The 23,221-nt window shown below is 42.6% G+C and overlaps 1 protein-coding gene across 5 annotated transcripts in view; it reads right to left on the bottom strand.

The window, feature by feature from the left end:
* pld1a (phospholipase D1a) overlaps positions 1-19,021 on the bottom strand; it is a 60,494-nt gene extending 41,473 nt beyond the window's left edge. Inside the window, exons 1-4 of one of the 5 annotated variants that reach the window (XM_060897941.1) lie at positions 18,854-19,020; positions 15,415-15,465; positions 10,927-11,021; positions 8,538-8,649 (exon numbers count right to left, since the gene is read on the bottom strand). In XM_060897941.1, the coding sequence (XP_060753924.1) occupies positions 8,538-8,619 (82 nt within the window). In that variant the 5' untranslated portion in view covers positions 8,620-8,649; positions 10,927-11,021; positions 15,415-15,465; positions 18,854-19,020. Of the gene's footprint in view, positions 1-8,537; positions 8,650-10,926; positions 11,022-15,414; positions 15,466-18,853 lie in introns of all 5 variants that reach the window. The other 4 variants (XM_060897944.1, XM_060897940.1, XM_060897942.1 and 1 more) reach the window with 4 other exon arrangements.
* Between the last annotated feature and the right edge of the window lie 4,200 nt (positions 19,022-23,221).

Raw genomic sequence — 23,221 nt, 5'->3', positions numbered from 1 at the left:
GTGTAATACTAAAGCTTACAATTCAGCAGTTCACACCCTTCCTGTCATGTGTATGCTGCAATGTAAATAATGCCAATACTTTAGGTAACTGGTACTTTAGGTATGTATACTCAGTTCAAGAGTTCACTACCTCTCTACTTTTATGTCAGATAAAACACCACAGTTATGGTGCCACAGTTTTAGAATCGTTAAAATAAAGGTGTCCTCCACCAAATCTATCCTTTATTTATTTATTTAAGTTGTGCCGGGGGGCTTCAGTGCTGTCAGCCATGTTTGACCTCGGTATTTGAAAAATCCTGGCTACGGCCCTGCAGTTCCCTCTAATGCCGCTTTTCCACTACAAACGCGGCTGAGTCGGGCTGAGCCGTGCCGTGCTGAGTCGGGCTGAGTGGGGCTGTTGGAGTTGCATTTCGACTACAACCGCGCTGAACCGTGCTGGCTGGAAGTGGGTGGACACATTGGGTGGAGTTAGCGAAAGTGGGTGGACGTCACGTGATGTCGTTAAGCAGCGCAAACAGTGACATCAGTGAGCTTTTAAGTGGTAGTCTCACGACCCGGATAGTAAACAATAAACATGGAGGACATGGAGTCGTTAGTGTTGCTGGTCTTGGTGCTGTGGCTTGTTGTCACCGACAACGCCAACAGATACTGGCAAGAGCGTATAGATGAGGCGAGGCGCATAAGGCTTCAGAAATTCTCGTAATTCTTCTTCTTCCGGGTTTACGGTGTTTACAGATCCCAGCGTGCTTGCGGGGTGTGTGTGGGCATGTGAGGACACTCCTCCTCACCAATCAGTGCACAGGGGAGTGTCTGCTCACGCCCCTAGCCTCACTCGGCACGGTTTGGCTCGCTTCAGCCCCACTCCAAAACCGTGCGAGTTTTAGGGGCTAAGCAGGGCTGAAGCGAGCTGAGTCGTGCTGTTTTTTGGTAGTCGAAACGCGAGCCGTGTCGGGCTGAAGTGAGCTGAAGCGAGCTGAAGTGAGCTGAAAAAGGGTAGTGGAAAAGGGCCATAAGGTACTTACAGGTAGCTGTACCCTTTATATACTGCTTGGGAACATATGAGGGGAAATCAAAAAGTTCTAAGACAAATTGAAAAAAATCTTTATTTATGAAAATAACAAAGCTATTTCTCTACATATCCTCCATTTAAGTCTAAACACTTCTGCAAGCAGTGTTTCCATCAGAGAATTCCTTCTTTGTAGAATTCTGGGGGATGTCTTCCACACCTTTTGAAATTATAACATCTGTCTTAGAACTTTTTGACTTATAATATGTTCAATTTATATAGCGCCTTTCTCAAAACCCAAAGGTCGCTTTACAATAAGGAAAAAAGTCCACCAAATAGAGGTCAGGATGTCGTTCCAGTGGTGCAGCGGCCACAGCCCCACCAAAAGGTGCACGAAAACAAGTCCCACATCTCCAGCACAGCCGCCGTGACGCCGCCAGCAACATCGCTCGACTTGAGGCCAATTTATGCTGACAACCCAGTCCTCGCAGATAGCGTCGCAGACAGTGTCTGCGTAGCCCCCCCACCTTCACAGACGCTCTGCACGCACCTCCCAAAAATTGTGACCACCGCAGAAGCCTCGCAGACAGCGCCGCAGACAAGAGGGCTCTGATTGGTCCACTCTACATCCGCTGTACACGCACTTCCGCTTCCCTACTTTCCCGGTTTGTTTTGTTTTCACGACCGGCATTTTTAAAAACACGAGCGAAGATGGAGCAGCACGAAGAGCAGTTGATTGAGGAAGTACGTACATCTATACGACTCCAGTTCTAGTCATTATAAAAAAAAAAAGTTCTAGTCATTATAAGTAACCGGAGGATAAACACTCCACTAACCACACCCACCAACTACTCCTAGCGACTTCGCGCCCCCTTGCATTGTGCCGGTGAATAACATCGCGCACGCCGATTACTCCCGCTCAACAATAAATTACTACTGTCTGCGAAAAGCTATCTGCGAAAGCCTTGTCGCAAGAGCATGCAGAGGCCTTTACCCTCGTATATGTACCTGTTTGAACCTGAAAAAGGCACACGCAGTTACCCCAGGGTCCAATAATGAGCCCTAAGGGGTACATTAGTGTAGACTGTACCTTGGGGGACAGAAATGGACTCCTTCTGTACCCCCGTTTCTGACAGTGTACAGTACATGTCCAAGACCAGAGATTCCCGCTTGCCCTGGCGTTCCCAACCCAACTGTGAGATATAATCTCTCCAGAGGGAGGTGGGAATTAAACCATCATGCTAAACCATTCAGTGTGCACTCACACTCGGTAATCTGTACCATGCCCGAGTGTCTTTGATCTCCAAAGTCCAGTTCCTTTGACTAGTGCCATCATAACATATGAGCGTGTTTGGTGTTCGGTGCCCTGGCCCACTTGAAGATGTGCACTCGGGCTTAGTTCAGTTGGACTTGGACACGGTGTGATCGTTAATGGTGCCAAAGCTCAGAACCTGAACACTATGACATGTACTTTTCACTTAATTTGAGAATATTTGGGTTAAAGTGACACAGGTGGATGTGCTGGTTCAGGAATCACTTAATCCCCTCCCCTTTATGAATTGTTTGAGCTGATACCCATCCCATAGCTGATACGCATCACCTTGTTTCAATGCATTTTATTTCCTAATGTGGGGCGTCCTAACCACGTATTAGTCTGTTTACAAACCGCTCGCTCAGCAGCCAGCTTGGAAAAGTCACGTGAGGTCATGCGTAGGTCAGAGGTCGCGACTGCGGAGCCACAGTAAACATGATGGATCACCCAGATCAAACAAAGACTCCTAAATCGAGACACACTGAAATATTTCGAAAAATTTTTTTGTAAAAATAAAACTCGAGAATTGAAATATTCCAAATCTAAATGCACCTGTGATCTTGAAGGCTCTCGAGCATTAGCTTCTGCGTCAGAGACCGCCGGTTCCGCCATGGTTGTTGTGACCTCACTCATTATAATATTATAATGGAGAATAAACTTCAGCCATTTCCGTACCCAAATGTAAACATTGGTGCGTGGTGGTTTTCCAGCTCGTTCTCCTTCACAGGCATGAGGCAGTGGCCAATACAGTGTGTGATTCAAGGGCCTCGGGGTTATTCTAGCTCCACAGGATACTATTCATCTTTTTAATACATTGATTTGTCTCACTTTAATAACAGGTCTTGAATGTGAACTGTAGTCATGAGTAAAGCTGCAAATTTCCCTTCAACATCAGCCGCCTCCAGAAAAATCTTTACACATGCAGCGCAATTTACTGAAAATTGGCGTGTTGCGTAATTGAAATCCATATGACATGCTAGAGGGCCGTGGGTCACTGTGCGCAAAATGACTCCAAATAAACCACAACGTAAAAACATCATGTCTCGATTGTGCTATGCGAGAGTACTTTTCCTCAACAAAAAAAAGGTTTATAAAGTTTTATAAGTATCACGATGATGTAAGAGCACTCAGTCTTGGAATATGAGCATTGGTCAGAGGGGAGACAACTGTACTGGGGGACAGTATAAAGCCACCGGAATAAATAGAAAATGTTATTGGTGTTCAAGTCTGAATGGCATCTGAATGATTAGTGATCAGTGAGGTCCGGGGTTTAACAGGAGCTGGATAAGTGGACGATTAAAAATAATACAGATAACTATAAATCCACACCAAGTGTGTCAATGAAAACAGGAAATGAAAACCCAGAGAACGTTTATTTTCCCAAATGGGTCCATTGAAAAACCGCACTACTAGCTGTTGAGTTGGACGTGTTTAGGTTCCTGGTCAGGATTTAGTAATTCATCACTGAGGTGTTCACTTCAACACGTCACAATCATCATTCACAGCTGTACATCTGTAACGCAGGATGTGGACGAATCACAGATTCAGTGTGTTCCTTTCACTTCTGAGTTTCTCCAAAACCGACCACAATCTTTCCTGCTTCCCTTCAAACAGCACTGTTACAGTTAGACAGAAAGAACATCAGCCTTCCCGTGGATTTCATTTTATTACGTTTTTAATTCCTGCCCAATTTTAGTTGTCAAGACGTCTCAATTTTTTTTTATTTGTATTTTTTTGTTTTGTTTTTTTATCCTTGTGACCTTAAACCAAAGTCTGTACAGTATTTTGACAATCCTAACATCACAATTTTTTCCACTCCCCTGAAAAATATTTAGAATTATTTTCGAAGTCATATTTAGGATTTAATATCTCCAGAAATATTATTCCCATCTCACCTCACCACATCTCCTCACCTATGGGCCAGAATATGCTTGACACTCAGAATGCTTCCGCACACGCATCATGGCTGCCATGCGTTCCCAGAACTCTTTTGATGCGTCCTCTTCATCAGAAATTAACGCAATGCGTGTGCGAGTTGCAGTACCAGCAAAACTCAGGGGTGACAGTGTGTTCATGTTTTGATTCGTAACGTCAGTATCGTTGTTTACTAGTCTGAAGTTATCAACATGGCTGAACACTTTGAGGAAGAGAAATTATCTTTAATTTTTAAAATTGTTCATTTTAAAGGAAGTTTTATCTTCAGCATCTTTCTTCCGTCAACTCACAACACAGCGAAACCAGACATCATTTTCTCATCAAGATGATTTCTCGTACTGCCACCTGCTGGAATCCTCCAGATTTACATAAAATACACGCGCAAGTATAGTCATTACAAGGCTTGCGTAGCAGCAGCATCCACAAGCGTACGAGTTGCGTAGCGTCAAGTATACCTCGGCCCTATGTCAACCTCTCAAACGGACTTCAGCAACAAAACTCATCCAGGTTTCATGATCTTTCATTAATCTCTCCAAATATCCAACATCTTTATGTCTAGTGTCTTTCAGTAAAGTATCAATACAAGTCATCTTTCTTCTGCCTCTATTTACTTTCCCGAATTTGGGCTGCCACAGAACACATCGTTATGTGATCTCCTTGTGTCTTATGCAGTGATGCATTGAGATATAGTCCTGGATATGACTTTAAACTGCAACCGGTGGCGAGTCTCAGGTCCAGGAGGACTTGAGTATTGGGGAAAGTGGAGTTACCCCTTAATCCCCATTGCTCCCAGGTCTGCTCTGACTCAGACTGGTAGCACCTGCCTGGGTTCCAGCTATGGGTTAAATACTACATCACCAATAAGGTGCTGGCAGCAGGGCACTTTTCAGTGCAATGTGGCAGATGGACCCAACAGGGTCAATGACACACTACCAGATGGCATGTGGAAGAGCCACTCAAATGGCCAATTGATGGCATCACTCACTGTGGAGCAACTTTCATACCCGTCAGGTCTGTGGCACTTTTGTGCACCACTTGGCATCAGGTCTGGCGGTCCAGAGAGACAACACGATGGGGGCATGACATCGTTCGTCTTACCTTACTGTGCAAGGTGCTTCGTTAGAAGAGGAGAATGGTTTGTGAGCGCTCATGAGGCCAGACATTCCATGGCGACTCGGCCGGGCCGTTAAAGTCACCCGCAGCAGCGGCATGGTCGCTCTGATGCAGGCCTCATGGCTCATCTGTGTTTCTGCACATCGTAATGAAGCGGTCATCATCGCTAGCGATAGACAGCTGATGACGATACATTGAGAACCCGCCTCAGCATTTTGGTAGATGTGCCATCTAAACTCTTTTGAAGAGCATTGTCGAGTGTCCAAGTTTCTGAACCATACAGAAGAACAGACCCTACTGTAGCCACCAATAGTCTCATCTTAATCTTAACCCTTTCATGCATGGTGTCCACATATGTGGACAGTTAATTTAATTTTATTTTGGGTTGGTATATCATGATGATGTTCTCCAAACCACTTGGGGCAAGATCAGGAGATCCAGAGCAATACTGCAACAGTAGCTATTATGTTGTGTTCCATAAATGGTTTCTTTGCTGACACTCTCAATCCAAGATGGCCGACAGTGCAAGGCATGCAGAAAAAAGGCTTCAGGCATGTCTGGAGAAAACCTTGATCCAAAAAGGTCAACGGGGGGGATGTTAGGATGTTTTTGTTTTGTAAACCTAGATTTGAAGTAAAATGTAGTCTTTTTACCCCAAAAACCAACTGCCAGCCTGCAATCTATCTACACCAAGTGGTGCCAGACCAAAGCCAGGAAGATAAGGAAGGACTTCGGCCATCCCAACCATGGACTCTTCTCTCTGTTGAGGTCAGGGAAGCACTTTCACTCCCTGAAGGCCAAGATGGAGAGAATGAGAAGGAGCTTCTTCCCTCAAGCCATTCTGGCTCTTAAATCAGGACAAAAAAAAAAAAATTAATAATAACAACAATATGTTCTGACCATCAAATACTTTCATTCCATTTTTTTTTTTTGGGGGGGGGTTGTTTTCAAGTAGAGTTTTTATTTCATCCTCGGTTGGTTCAGCAACACGCGCCACCATTTTATTTTTCTCTACTCATGGTACAGGACCTGAAAACCTAGTAGTAGAGTAGCCAATCAGAGAGCGCAATTGCTCATATCCACTGAATGCGGATAGAAAAAACAAGCTTGACTGTGAGCTACAGGGCGGCACGGTGGTGTAATGGTTAGCACTGTCGCCTCACAGCAAGAAGGTCCGGGTTCGAGCCCAGCGGCTGGTGAGGGCCTTCCTGTGTGGAGTTTGCATGTTCTCCCTGTGTCTGCGTGGGTTTCCTCCAGTGCTCCAGTTTCCCCCATCCAAAAACATGCAGGTTAGGTTAACTGGTGACTCTAAATTGAGCGTAGGTGTGAATGTGAGTGTGAATGGTTGTCTGTGTCTATGTGTCAGCCCTGTGATGATCTGGTGACTAGTCCAGGGTGAACCCCGCCTTTCACCCGTAGTCAGCTGGGATAGGATCCAGCCCACCTGGACAGGATAATAAATTATGGATAATGGATAGATGTGAGCTACTGCTCACTTACGTATCCTCTCGCTTATACCAGAACGCAAGGAATAGGACACTTATTATGAATGTTGACTTTAACAAATAATTAACCCTGAAATAAGTAAGTAAAGAGCAGTGTTCTCCCCAGGGATTTCAAATAGCATCCTGGTAAACTGTAATTTTGAAATAGCATCAAAATCCACCCTATACGGTATGTTTTGTAAATGCATTCGGTCAGTAAACAGGAAGTTGATGTGCAACAGACCTGAAAATGGTAAACACGGTATAGAACCCCAAAATGAAGCTCCGTATCAAACATCAAGCAGTTGTGATTTGTAGTTGCTGAGAAAAATGTTTGGAAAATTGTGTAAACCCACACTATATGTTTCATAAATACATTAAATTGATAAACAGGAAGTTGATGTGTGACAGACCTGACAACAGTATACACGGTATAGAACCCCAAGCTGAAGTTTGGTACCAAGTATTAAGTGGCTATGATTTGTGGTTACTGAGAAAAAGGGTGTTTCGGACGGACGGAGATACGGATGGACAGACAGAGGTAAACCAGCATCCCCCCCCCCCCCCCCCCCCCACACACACACACACACATATATATAGACACATACACACACACACACACACGTGTGTCATATATATCACTATCACCACATTTATTATTATTTTGTATTCTATTTATTACATTCTATTTTACTCCCTTTCTTTTTCATACTACCCCCTCAAACTATCTTCACAAATACAGAGCATTGCAATAAGCATTTCACTGCATGTCGTACTCTGTATGATTGTGTATGTGACAAATACATTTGAATTTGATTTGTTCATGCATGTGGACGTCATGCAAAAGTGAAATGAGATTACATTAACTGTGGTTTGTGTAAACTGCTATTATGTCCATTTTCTTTCTTCAAAGATGATTTCAATTAGCTTATATTATATTTAAAAACAATAAATAAATGCATATGCACGTACATACATACATGCATACATATATCTACAGTTACACACTGCATTCTGCCTTTTGAACAGGGATTGTGTTGGTCAACAACTCAGTACAGAGTAGTGAAGAATATCCCTTTGAAGGACTCTGGTTTTTGTTCCATTTTGGATGCTGTTTATAACTTCGATTAGAGAACTAAAATTTTTTTTTTTTAAAAAAGTTGTTTTATCTCAGCAGTAAATGTACACTGTTGCAAGGTTTCCACATGCAAGTAACCACAATTGTAAATATGACTGTAAGAATTTTTCCTCCGTCTTGTTTCTAAAATGTGCGTTTTTTTTTTTAAATAAATATTTGAGCAAACAAACAAAGCATAGCAGAACATTATTGATTCATGGTGTACACATACATGGACAGTTTATTAAAAAAAAACAAAAAAACCTTCCAAATAAAACATTTAGGGGTTTAGAGATGCCACTTTAATAGACACAGATGCTAGACATGAGAGTTTGTGCTGAAACTGAAATATTTAATTGACTGTGTTAAAATTGGAGGTCTGAACAACCAATAGAGTTAAAGATATTGACAAAATTACAGCAAATTTTAAAAATTTGCACCATTTTAAGATGAAGTGACACAGAGTGACTCAGCTTTAGAGTTTATAATGTGTTTTAAATAAATTAATGTGATATGAATAAAATGTACCAATAAAATAATAAATATCATCAGTGAAGGTAATAAACTCACCGGGATCAAATTCCACATCGTCACCTTCCTCATTGTCAAGATCAAGCTCCCGAGGGTCCAAACTCTCCACAATCATACTCATTTCTCACAGAGTTCAGCTCACTACAAGAGTCTGTTCACACACACACACACACACACACACACACACACACACACACACAGAGGTTTGTCTCACTATCCTTGTGAGGGCCTTCCATTGATAATTATTATTGCAGTTAATTAACGCTGTGCCTGAACCGCAACCTCAGTAATGAAAAGGAAACTTTTTGGCTCTTTTTTTTTTTTTGCATTTTTGTTTAAAAACAAACAAACAAAAAAACCAGCAGCAATTTCCTTGTGGGGACCATCCAAATGTCCCCACAAAGTTGAAATTGACAGATTTTACCATCCTTGGGGGGGGGGGGGGGGGGGACATTTGGTCCTCAGTAGTATAAAAAAAATACACACACACCCCTCATAACATGGTCAATCTCTATGTATAGCAGGGATGAGAGTGGGTGGTCATCAAAAAAGCAAAAAAACAAGATAAAGGCACCCGAAGCCAATGGGGGGGGGGGGGGGGGGGGGGGGTCTGGGAGGGATACCCCCCCAGGAAAATTTTGAAAAATAAGGCCTTACAAACCACTTTTCCTGCAATCTGAGCTGTAGTAGATAAAAAAAAATCTGTCTTTTTTTATATATATATTTACATGAAAATATGTTTCAAATCAATAGGAGTATTGTTTGAATTCGAAATAAAAATCACATTCTACATTCAAGGGTATGGTTATAATTCATGATCAACAAAAATGACAAACTAAATTCACATTAAACTTAAGTTCTATTAATTATCAAAGTATTCATATATTAAATAAAATTTCTTAGGGTGCCCGACCTTTTCTCCCTATGTCCTCATTAGTTGCATATGATTTCTTCAAAAAGTCTTTTGAAATATTTAAGTTTTCAAAACTGTCAGCATTAATTCAGATTTACTGACTATCATATACATGATAGATAAAACGATAGATGAAAGAGAAACGTATTTTTGAAGAGCAGCGACGATGAACATGTGCAAGTTGCAAGTTTCGATAAAATAGAATGGATGTGGGTACTTTTGTAAGAACTGTTATGATTGGCTATCATGCTCTCGTCATCGATGTTTTGGCCAGTTACATTGTAGATAACACGTATTCTACCACGAGACTGAGCGAGACTAAAGATGGCGAAAATGTAAACGTGTAATATCGTCGTAGGAATGAATTATGCTTGAGTATCACAAAGGAACATACCCCAACCCCCCTCAATAAATGAAAAAAAAAATTCTCAACGGATTTGGCATAATATAAAAAGGTCAGTTTTTACTCAGAAAAAGCGGAAATCCGCCGAAAACTCTCATCCCTGGTATAGCCTGCAGTATATACTGTGTACATTTAAGATTTGAAAGAAACTGACCTCACAGTTTTAGAAACAAAATGTTTAAAATTATTAAGGAGAAACTGGCACTGAGTGACACATACACTGTCTCAGAAAGTGTGGATTTTCTGTCCTCACAGCTTTGATTAAGACAATTTTATTCAGTCATTATCTCAGAAACTAACGCATCATGAAGTACTGAGACACTGACACTCTTTCAACAGTCTGTCTGAATAGTGAACATTTTCTTCTCGTAGTGAGCACTAGTTAACCACGCTCTGTCTCCTGACATTAGAAATGAGACCAAACTATCAAAAACTTCAACATTTACTTCAGATGTGTTGGTAAATTACAAAGAAAATGCTAATTTCGGCTAAAATTTCACTCAGATTACAGTTAGCATCAACTGCTAACCCAACCTGTTTGTGTCAACCCAACTGTGTAAAGCTGCTTTGCGACAATGTTTATTGTTAAAAGCGCTATACAAATAAACTTGACTTGACTTGACCTAAGCGGTCAAAGCTGTGAGAACACTGTTACTCAGCAACTGCAAAGTATAAAGAGTGAAAGAGTATAAAAACAGTGTAAAGTGTGAAAATGAGACAAAACGTTGATTATTTTATTCGTTGGTGTTGCATCTTGTGAGATTTATTGGTGTCTGTGAGTGCATGAAGCTAGTACAGTTAGCGTCCTTTGCTAATCTGGAACAAAAACAGAGCATGTAATGTAAATTAAACACTGATTAATGTGTTATTTAATTTATGTTTAACTGGTTAGCTGTAGAGATGGTATACGGGAAAAAAAAAAAAAATTCTGGACAGGCCACACCCACAAGTGACAAACAACAAACAATCAGCATCACGTTAGCAAGTGTGAATTTAATGTAAAACAGCACTGTCGAGTTATTTATATTATTTAACATAATTCTGTTTTATAGCTTAGCGATGTGAACAGAACACGACATACATTACAACCGAGGGGGAAAAAATATTCGTACCTTTTAAACATTCTGTTCTGTTTCTTTTTCTTTTCTCTTCCTAAGCGTTCGTTTTCTCCATGATCGTTTTGCATGAGTCAGTTCAGGAGTGTGACCTGTTCAAACAAAAAATAAAAAATATCTGCAAGGTAAATATAAATTTGCATGACAGTGATATTCCAGATGTGCTTGATTTGAGCGAAGCAGCAGCGTGAGGATGTGAAAAAACATTCAACAGAGGGTCAGTGGGAGTTCAATCCTCGGCACTTCCTGTCCTAAAGAAAATTCCAAAACATGCAGAAACCCGTGTAGCAATCTGAAGATCAAAAGACAGTCCGGAGTCTCCGGGAAAACAAAGATAGAGAGATAGAAACATAGAACAGGGAAGATTATGCAATGGTTGCATCTCGTAAAGTGTCATCTCGCTCTGTTTACACTTTTTTTTTACCTTTTCTATTTCTACACAGTCCATTTGAGTACTATATCCAAAAACAAACAAACAATAAATAATGAATAAATGCTTTTGTCATTATGTAGAGTATTAGTTTAGTGTGTGTGTTTCTTCCATTATAGGCCATCAGGGATATCAGCTGTTACTTCCTGTCAGTGACTTCCTGTCAGCAGGAGTGGTAGAGTGCAGTGCTATATACGGTCTGGTTATTCCACGCCATTGATCACATCACTGGTTTATTAGTTTACTGATTTGGAGCTGCCTCAAATCATCCAATTAGGCCCCGCCCCTTTGTCTATCTAAATGCATCCTCGGCTCTGCCTCTTCTATCAAAATCCTTCCACTCGGCTCTGAAAGGACGACAAAAAGGATACTTCTGGCAGCGGTGACGTTCGTTTCATGCGAACCTTACCCAGCTGAACTTTGACCTGTGAATTGTGAGCCAATAATAAACAAGGCGGCGGGACTGTAGTGTTCATGGTTGGTAAAAAATCTGGAGGAACTTCTCATTATTAAGTCACGACACCACCAACCTATACTCTGAGTTTTGTAAAATTCTGTTTTTTCTCCCTGCTGGGATGTTGGCACATCTACTTCAGCAGACGCATAATTCTATGAAGAGTGTATTTGCATTAGAAACAGGTGATTCTGGTTACTGAAGACTGAAACACACCCGGGTGCTTTATCTCATCTCATTATCTGTAGCCGCTTTATCCTGTTCTACAGGGTCGCAGGCGAGCTGGATCCTATCCCAGCTGACTACGGGCGAAAGGCGGGGTTCACCCTGGACAAGTCGCCAGGTCATCACAGGGCTGACACATAGACACAGACAACCATTCACACTCACATTCACACCTACGCTCAATTTAGAGTCACCAGTTAACCTAACCTGCATGTCTTTGGACTGTGGGGGAAACCGGAGCACCCGGAGGAAACCCACGCGGACACGGGGAGAACATGCAAACTCCGCACAGAAAGGCCCTCGCCGGCCACGGGGCTCGAACCCGGACCTTCTTGCTGTGAGGCGACAGCGCTAACCACTACACCACTGTGCCGCCCCCCGGGTGCTTTATGACATACTGAAATCTACCTGCAGGTCGAAGCTTCAGGCCAAAAACTCCACTTGAAGACAGTTGAAGCTCATTAACAAACAAATCGCTGACTGTTGTTACTGTAATCCCTCCAGTGTAACACACCCATTTTTACTGACACACTTGTAAAGGTTCTATGCAGAATCCTGAGAACTGAGCATTTCTTTATCAGAAAAGGGTTCCAGAGAACCATTTTCAGCAGTTAAGAAGTCTTAATTAACCCATCAGTCATTAAAAAACCTGGACCTTTTTGTCCTGATAGATTCTAGATATTAAGAAGAAAATTGTGAGCATTTTGTATTGCACACTTACCCAATTAATACATATATTCTTAGGGGGGGAAAAAAAGAGGTTCCTCAAGGGTTCTTTGTATGACTATGTATACTTCTAAAAAGGGGTCTCGTTAGAATCATTTGTAGCAAGGAAACACCTTATTGTAGAACCCCAGAAGGCCAACAGAAGAACTCTTAAAAAAATGTACAACCCTTACTTAAGAGTCTAAATTCTTACAAAAATGTTTTTCCCAAGGGTTATTTGGATAGTTAAAGTCAAACAAAACCCAAATATAAACGCTGTTTGTGGGTCACGACAAGTACTCTGACGTGCCTCCACATGTTTAAATAAAAAATTCAACTTTATAGCAATTTATCCATTTTAAAAGTTATGATAAAAAATAGGCTTCCCTGGGTGTAGCCGTTTGCACTGAAGCTGGACGTGACATTAACAGATCACTAGTACTCTGTTTACCTTCGTTACACAGAGCCATCAAATCAAGGCTTCTAATTCTAAAAAAAAATTTAAAAAATAATAATAATAAATAAATCCGCAGGCAGCACTGCGTTTTCTTCTCTGTTTTCACGGTTTCAGATGGATTAAATGCAGAGAAAGAACTTCATTGTACTGTAATACACAATACTGTGCAAAAGTCTTAGACACCCTATTTTTTCATACAAATTTTATTAAAGATTTCTATTTCATGACTTCTACATTATTTGAGTCCATAAAAAAACATTTTAAACGTTTCTCACTCACCCCACCCCCTTTATATCTTCTATCCTCTTATACCTCTCTCTCCAGAATTACACTTATATACCCGTCTCTCTGTCTAATTTAATTTGCTTTTTTTCTTCCCCTTCACTTTTTACTATCCTTATAAGAATCAAACTCAGGACCTTCTGGTTTGAAGTCCACCAATTTACCACTACACCATGGAGGAATCGGTTGCAACAAAGAAATTAAAGCCGCAAGCGGCCTTGACGGGCCCTCGCGCCAGCGGCCAAGGGGGGCGGGGGCATGCGTCCCCGCGAAATACCTTCCACAGCTTCTTCGGCAAGAGACATTACTCCCACAATGGCGACAAAGCACAGAATTGGACACATGGCAACAATAGGGCCTCGCACTGTACGGTGCTCGGGGCCTAATAATAATAATAATAATAATAATAATAATAATAATAATCCTTCAAAAACAATAGGGTCTCGCACTGTACGGTGCTCGGGCCCTAATAATAATAATAATTACTAGAAACTATATGCCAAGCAGGCACCTTAATGCGAGAGGCAAAAATCACAACACGTTAGGGGGCGCTATAGAGGCCCTGAGGCCCGCCTGCGGTGGCAGTCTAAGAAAAAGGAGCCAAATTTCGTGCGTTGTCGACCATGGCAAGCGCCCCAATAAGGGTCCTGTAAAGAGTTTGCTTGCCAAGTTTGACAAATCAGAAGCTGCAATATCATTTTTGCCATAACCAGCACCCCCAGGGGCGAAAATGCACAAAATTTGGCGTATATGTCAGGTGAGCTATGAAGAGTTTGCGTATGAAGTTTGATGACAATTGAGTAAATAGAAGATGAGATATAGATTTGTGAAGAATAAAATTTTTGGTTTTTCCCATGTCAGTAGGTGGCGCTATGCTGTACATGAGCGATTATGAGTTGGAAAAATAAGTGTCTACAACAGCAATGCACTATCACAAGGTAGTGGTGTGAAGGAAAAGCATTATGGAATTATTTACCAAAAACCCGTTTTGGAGCAATTGCGTCGGCCAAAAACAGCGCCCCCCAATGGACGAAAATTCCCAAAATGTGGTATACATGACATGGGAGGTAGTAAGAGGGTGGCCGTGAAGTTTGACCAAATTTGAGGAAAGATTGGATTTTTTGCCCAAAAATAGCGCCCCCAGTGGCGAAAAATCACAGAAATTGGGTAACATGTCAGAAGCCCAATGAGTGATTTGCGTGTGAAGTATGAGCAGTTTTGAGCAATTAGAAGATTTGTTAGGAATTTTTAAGCATGTAAAATTGAGCATTGAAAATTGATTGACGTATAACTTCTGAACGGTTTATCCTACGTGAAACGTATTTAGTAACTTTTGTCAGCCATGTCTGTAGATGATGTGTATCAATTTTGGTGACATTCCTATGAACGGTCTAGGAGGAGTTGCGCCCTCTTCGTGGCCATGCATTTCACACAAAAGTGAAATTACCTCACTCCCTGTTGGTCGTGGCTAATGCATTGGCATTACATTTTTGTCCGGCTTAGTGAGATACATATGCGTACCAAAAGGCATGCCACTACTACAAACTACATGGCAACCAGGCACCTTAATGCGGGAGGCCAAAATCACAACGACTTAGGGGGCGCTATAGAGGCCCTGAGCCCCGGCCAAGTTTGGGCTTCTGGTTCTGAGTAGCGGTGGCAATTCTCGGAACTGGTGCCAAATTTCGTGCATTTTCGCCCATGGCAAGCGCCCCGAAAATGGCCCAACAGTGGAGAAAAATAAAGAAGAAGAAGAAGAAGAAGAAGAAGAAGAAGAATAGTGAACTCTTACAAGAGCAATAGGGCCTTCGCCCATTCGGGCTCGGGCCCTAATTAAACATTCCACTGGATTACTAAACCCTCACCCTAAATCACCAAGGTAAATCTAGAATCATCTTGGTGAAGCCAGATTCGCCTGATTTCAAAACTCACCTGTAACATTAGTAAACAATCCCAGTGTCGTAGCAACATGATTCTTGACGTCTGAAAAGATCATTTTTCTCAGTGAATAAAAACAAACAAAAGCCTGTCATATAAAATGATTAGTGATTAGGCTTATTTTTACACCCAAACGCTTGACACTCGGGTATCTTTAGGGCTGTTTAGAAATGATGTATCCACTTGATCTCAGACTTGGTAAGTCATGTAGTGTGTAAATGATGTCACAATCTCAGATTCTCTCGTGTAATTTATACTCGGAGCGTGATGTTTGAACCTCGGAGAGAGTGAGATGATGGCAACCAGGGACATTTTATTTTAAAAGAAAAACAATCTGTACACAGCGTACAGGGACAAATATGAGCAAGTGAACACTTGAACATGTCCTGTGTGGAGATTATCTATCTGTATAAAGGGGTTTACTTTGTCGTTTTGTTTGGCTTTAAACATTATTACTACAAAAAAAAAAAGTGTTTCACTTGGAACCCTTTCTAACAGAAGAAGAAAGGAGAAAAGAAGAAAGAAGAAACCTTTATTCGTCACATGCACACTTCAAGCACAGTGAAATTCATCCTCCGCATTTAACCCATCTGAAGCAGTGAACACACGCACACACACTCACTCAGAGCAGTGGGCAGCCACACCAGAGCGCCCGGGGAGCAGTCAGGGGTTCGGTACCTCGCTCAAGGGCACCTAACTGCATGTCTTTGGGCTGTGGGGGAAACCGGAGCACCCGGAGGAAACCCACACAGACACGGGGAGAACATGCAAACTCCACACAGAAAGGCCCTCACCGGCCACTGGGTTTGAACCCGAAACCTTCTTGCTGTGAGGTGACCGTGCTAACCACTACACCACCGTGCCGCCTTCTTTAAGAAGATAAAGAGATGTGGCCTGAGTCTAATATACAATACATTAAAATTAATATGTGACTAATCTAGAATGCTTTTGACCATCTCTGTGTATCAGGGTGTGGTTTATTCTGACAGACTTTAGACTGTGAGGAACGTGGATCCCACACACTTAGCATAAACACACACACACTTTACTGACTGTACTTTGTTTCCCACAATTAATTTTTTACAGCAGTGTGTCCCAATCCTCCTGCTCTACAGCGCAGTGAGATTCCCTCAGGATTGACCTTACATACATGAAAATATCAACGTTGAACTTTGCACAAAATCTGAGTACGTCTCGATTTTTGGTTGAGCTCCCTGTAACCTACAGGCCCCGCGCCCTATTAGCTTGCTCGTCAAACTATTATGGTGCATTCAACGTACCTTGGAAGTGGGACATCAGAACTCTTAACTATATAATGTTCAAGATCAGTGCATTCGAGTGATAAAGTGGGAAAATCATGGACGTCCCCAAACAGCTCGCCGTGATGAGTGATGTGTATTTACCTCTGAAGAAGAGTGAACTGTGGAGTCAGTGTAATAGATTTAAAGTAAATACGTCTGCATACCGAATGCAGAATTAGCTACCGAGTTAAATTAACTCCATCATCCAGTCGTGATGTGGAAGAGCTGTGACAATTTAAATAATGTGGTTCATCATTAAACAATTCGACTGGACGAATTGTGGAGTATTTTCGGAGTATTTGCACGACATTCAGTAACAAGTACACACTGATCGTTGAAAATAATATAAAATGAACACATTATCTATTAGTATAACAGATTTATAATGACAACTTATATTAGCAATATTTAAATAATGCTATCTGGTGTTGAGTGGTATATCAGATATATTCCATTCAACTAGCATGATACTGAATGAGTCGAAGGTGAGTAGCTAAATGGAATATATCTGATAGACCATGAAAAAAATCCATTATTATTATAATAATACATACACACTCTTTTCATATCAGCATTCTCGAAGGCCAATGCTAGCTTACCTGTGACTCAGTGCTGTTAGTGCAGCAGTCCAGTTACCTTCCAGGCAGTGTAGTTTGAGCAAAGGCCAATGCTTGTGCAGTCGAAATGATTATTATTATTATTATTATTATTATTATATTATTATTTTCTCTGTGTAATTTACTTACTTACTTTTAAAATCAACATTGACAGCTACACACAACGGAGCGACCTGGCAGCCAAAATTCTCTCAAAATCTTCTGTATTTCACGAAGCAAACCTGGCGGCCATGTTTGTTTACAAAATTGTCACAGTTGCTTGCTAGCAAGGAAGTTTTACATCTCTGATGTATGGCGATGTGTTGTCTTGACAACGTGCAATATTATAACAATATTGCATGCTCATTCTCCATTGGGTACAGTGGCGTAATATATGGAGGATAAGCGATATGCTAACAATATTTCATGCTATCAATAAACCCACTAGAAGGGAATAGAACACATGTTTTTATTCCATGGAAAAAGTGCCCTGTATGTATAATAATAAAGGTTATTAATTAGGAATAAAAGAAGAAATACCAGATTTACCAGAAGTTTTACTTCCTTTTTACTTTGTCAATGTTCCTCATCTCATCTAGCCGCTTTATCCTGTTCTACAGGGTCGCAGGCGAGCTGGATCCTATCCCAGCTGACTACGGGCGAAAGGCGGGGTTCACCCTGGATAAGTCGCCAGGTCATCACAGGGCTGACACATAGACACAGACAACCATTCACACTCACATTCACACCTACGCTCAATTTAGAGTCACCAGTTAACCTAACCTGCATGTCTTTGGACTGTGGGGGAAACCGGAGCACCCGGAGGAAACCCACGCGGACACGGGGAGAACATGCAAACTCCACACAGAAAGGCTCCCGTCGACCACGGGGCTCGAACCCGGACCTTCTTGCTGTGAGGCGACAGCGCTAACCACTACACCACCGTGCTGCCCTGAATGTTCCTCATCATTCTGAATTTCTAGTGAACATTAAATGCTGGAGTTTACCGAGGGTAATTCCCCTCCTCACTGTGCACCAGATGGTTGTTAGTTTGACGTCCATCACACCTCACGATTATATTTAAAAAGGTTAAAATGTGTGACAGTAAACTTCATTTTCTTACACGGCCATTTAACTGCACAAGGAACAAAGCACAGAACTCATAAGGGTGAAAATAATCAGACACAACTGTTATATCTAACAGATTATTAGAAGGACAGTAAGACACTTCCATCAGTCAGATCAACTCATGCTTTGCCCCCCTGCAGCAGTGAACACACATTATCACTTCAAACACAAATGAAAAGATTTAGCTCTCTTTCTTCTTCCCACTGACACTATCTCTCTCTCTCTCTCTCACACACACCTCCATACAGTCTCTTTAAATACAGACACACTGTTTTCAGGTACACTGCAGTGACAAATACACACTATCACTTAACACAGAGAGAGAGAGAGAGAGAGAGAGAGAGAGAGAGTTTTAAAGTGACACAGAAAGTTTGTGTTAGTTAAAGACGCATAAAAACAAAGACTGACCTGCGCGTGCACACGACTATTCTTCATTCTACCTCTGACGTAATCCAGACTAAACACACTCACACGTGTATTTACAAACAGATCACTGAACACACACATATGAAGGTAGGATAGTGCCATACACACACTGCAGCTCGGAGACACTGGTGACAGACTGAACACCGGTGATCTCACACAGGCCGAATGACTCTGCTAGGGGGCGGTGCTTTCTGGTCAGCTGTACCTGTCAATCATTCACACTCCACCAATTAGCGCCAATCAGACCACTGTTCAATGGGAGAGAGAGAGAGAGAGAGAGAGAGAGAATGAATGAATCTATCTTCAAGAGGTTCTTTGTACAGTTGGAAACACTTGTAAGCTGGGTGCGATTTGCTGGGGGGGATCATCCCCCCCCCCCCCCCCCCCCCTCTGGTTTTTATCTCTGCTGAAAAAAAATCCTCGGGGACAACCCCGTCAATAAAACAAACCAAAAAAAAAGTTGACATGACAGGCATGTTGTGACACAGTTTTCTATGGTCTACATTGCACTCACTTTCAAAATGACCCGAAGTGGCAGCTTTGATGTTCACGAACGTCCCCAGCAAATAGATACATTGTAGATAATAACAATATCTTTCAGCGCGCCTTTTGGCGGATGCCGCCTTTTTCACGGCCGATTTTTTTTTTTTTTTAGGGGGGGCGTTGGAGTGTCTGATTATAATTTCAAAGTAAATTCTGTATTAAAATTACTAAATAAGCAAATCCATTACAGTCCATAAAACAGGAAGTATAAGGATGAGAAAAAAACAGTTTAAATCGGAAAGCTGGGCACAATGTGAACTGCGCCATCAGAGCAAACTGTTCATCTAGTATTCATGTATTTTAGTGATTTTCGAGTCACTGTCCATTTAATCCGGAGGGAGAGAAACATCACAGCAACGAGACAAGCAATGCGAACTTTGTTGTGTGTTAGTGTTCGTGTATTTAGTCAGAGAGATAGGAAGATGTGTTCGTTTTCATTTAGTGTTATTCATTTGATATCATCGGATGTTATTGAGCTGTTAGCCTATTGTTACCTTAATTTTGTGACGTTTCATGATTAAAAAAAAAAAAAACATCCCCCCTTCTGGTTTTTTTGACAAATCACCCTGCTTGTAAGATTGAACACAGAACATTTAGAAACATTAAACTTGATATGTTTGTTTCTTTCTATAGTGTCTGGTGAACCCTATAACCATGGTCTAATGGCAAGAAAAGCAGCTTGGGAACCAGAAGTGTTGAATATCATGTTGAATAATTGATATGAGGCGGCACGGTGGTGTCCTGGGTTCGAGCCCCGGGGCCGGCGAGGGCCTTTCTGTGTGGAGTTTGCATGTTGTCCGCGTGGGTTTCCTCCGGGTGCTCCGGTTTCCCCCACAGTCCAAAGACATGCAGGTTAGGTTAACTGGTGACTCTAAATTGAGCGTAGGTGTGAATGTGAGTGTGAATGGTTGTCTGTGTCTATGTGTCAGCCCTGTGATGACCTGGCGACTTGTCCAGGGTGAACCCCGCCTTTCGCCCGTAGTCAGCTGGGATAGGCTCCAGCTTGCCTGCGACCCTGTAGAAGGATAAAGCGGCTAGAGATAATGAGATGAGATAATTGCTATGAGAAACTGGGTTCAGGATTCCGTATTGAACTTTACTTGGTCATCATCTCAGAGCATTACAGATATGCAGCCTGACTTCATGGAACTGGAACTGATTCTAGAACGCGGTCTTTTACGTGCATGCGCACTCTAGTGTTCACTGCTAACAGGTACGTGGGGAAACACATATTATTTAAACTGGTCCACAACATTACATAAATGTTCTACATCCCCTTTCTTTAGCTTAAGGCTGTGTAAACAGAAAATAACACCTTCAGTATAATGCAGAAACAAGTGATTCAAATCTATGCCACTATAGCTTGAAAATTAACCATTAATAATGCCATTAACTCATTTCAAACCTTTACCTGTCTCACTGGTAATAACATCATAGTCAGAATTTCACCTTGTCAACATCAAATCATAAATCATCCTCAAATCATTAAATTGCATACAGTGTACATCAGTTTTTCTCGGAGACTGCTGTTGAGGACAGGTGGGTGATGGCTGGTCCACAGGAGAGTCGTCGTGGAGATCTCTGTGCTGTGGAGGTGGTTCAGAGACCGGGAGGACATGCCTGCGGTTCCGCCTGTACTCGCCTCCTTCTGATTGGACGATGTATGATCTGGGTTCCTTGCAGACTTCCTTGACAGTCCCTAGGTGATCGTGTCCATGACGTGTCTGCATTCTCACTACCTCACCTGGCAGTAGAGGACGGAGGGGTCTGCTGGACTTGTCATAGTACTGCTTTTGTACATGGCGCTTACATACTAGGCTTGCCTTGACAACAGTGTTGCTTTTGGGTGTTGGGGCTAACAGTTGTTTGCACACAGGAAGGGTGGTGCGTGTCTGCCTTGACATCAGCCTTTCAGCTGGAGAGCCTAGTGTGTGATCGCGTGGCACATTGCAAAGATTGAGTAGATTTAGAAAGACATCCGTTCCATCTCTCTTTGACTTTTCCATCAACTGCTTGGCACTGCGAATGGCACACTCAGCCAGACCATTGGCCTGTGGATATTCTGGGCTACTTGTTACGTGAACGAAGTCCCAGGCCAGGGCAAAGTCTGTGAAGCGTTGGCTGGAAAACTGGGTTTCATTGTCTGACAGCACTTTGTGCGGGCAGCCATGAACTGAAAAGTGTCTTTTGAGCTTTGTGATGACAGTGTTGGTTGTTAGGTCAGGAAGCAAGTCTATGTCAAACCAACCTGAGTACGAGTCAACTACAACTAGGTAGTGTTTGCCATTCCACTCGAAGATATCAGTGGCGACGGTTGACCAAGGTAAGTCTGGCACTGGATGTGGCTTGAGTGGCTCTTTGGGTTGGTGCGGCCTTGTGCTGTTGCACACCGGACATGCAGTTGTTTCCTGCTTGATGTCTTCAGTCATGGAGGGCCAGAACACTATGCCACGAGCGCGGCGCTTGGTGTATTCTGTGCCTGGGTGCCCTCTGTGAAGAATAGCGACGTAGTCCTTTTGCAATGACTTGGGGATCGCTGTCTTTGGGCCTTTCATGACGATACCATCTTCAATGGTGAATTCATCTCAAAACGAGTAGTATTGACGAATCTCTGCGGGCAGCTGAGTTTGTCTGCGAGGCCAGCCCCTCATGATGACTGTGCTCAGCTTCTGTAGATCTGGATCAGAGGCAGCATGTTCTCTCAGTTCATTCAGCCTCGTGGAGGAGATGTGCTGGATCGACATGATCTTGTAGTCCACTGTTTCATTGCTGTGCTGGTCTGTCGAGGTTGTGGGAGCATGCGACAGAGTGTCAGCGAGATACATCAGTGACCCTTTCTTGTACACGATCTGAAAGTTGTACTTTTGCAGTCTCAGCATCATGCGCTGCAATCTGGCTGGAGCTGAGTGTATGGGCTTGTTGAGGATTGTGACTAATGGCTGATGATCAGTTTCAATCTGGATCTGCTTCCCGTAGATGTAGTCGTTGAATTTGGAGCATGCAAAGACAACTGCAAGCAGCTCCTTCTCGATCTGTGCATAGCGCATCTCCATTTGTGTCAGGGTACGAGAGGAGTAGGCGATCGGGGCGCCTTCCTGAAGGCATGCTGCACCGAGTCCGTACTGCGAAGCATCACAGGTAAGTGTGACAGGTTTTTGGACGTCATAGTAGCTAAGAGTGGGCGGACTGGTCAGGCTCTTTTTCAAAGCATCGAATGCCTCTTTATGCTGCTTTAGCCAGCACCACTGGATGTCTTTGTATGTCAGCTCACGAAGTGGGGCTGAGAACTCACTGAAATTGGGAATGAACTTTCCTGAGTAATTAATCATACCTAAGAAGCGCTGGAGGGCTGAGACATTCTCAGGTATGGGCATTTCATTGATCGCCTTGGTCTTGGCTGGGTCAGGCTTCAATCTCTCGCTTGTGAACACATGTCCAACGTAGCACACTTCTTTCAAGTCGAATTTGCACTTCGAGGGGTTGAGTCTCAGTTTGACTTCCCTCGCACGGTTAAGTACCTTTCTGAGGTTCTCCTCATACTCTTTCATATCTCTCCCACCAATGATTATGTCGTCGACGATCACAGCGCAGGGGTACCCGGCGAAGATCTGCTCCATGGTATGCTGGAACACCTCGCTGGCTGAGTTGATTCCGTATGGCATTCTGAGAAATCGGAATCTGCCAAATGGAGAGCTGAAAGTCGTGAGCATGGAGGACTTGTGGTCAAGCATTATCTGCCAAAAGGAGCATTTCGCATCTAGGACAGAGAAGACTGTTGAGTTTGGCATTTGTGCGGCCACTTCCTCT

The sequence above is a fragment of the Neoarius graeffei genome, chromosome 17 (genome assembly GCF_027579695.1).
Source record: "Neoarius graeffei isolate fNeoGra1 chromosome 17, fNeoGra1.pri, whole genome shotgun sequence".
Taxonomy (NCBI): domain Eukaryota; kingdom Metazoa; phylum Chordata; class Actinopteri; order Siluriformes; family Ariidae; genus Neoarius; species Neoarius graeffei.
This window is presented reverse-complemented; position numbering and strand designations above follow the sequence as displayed.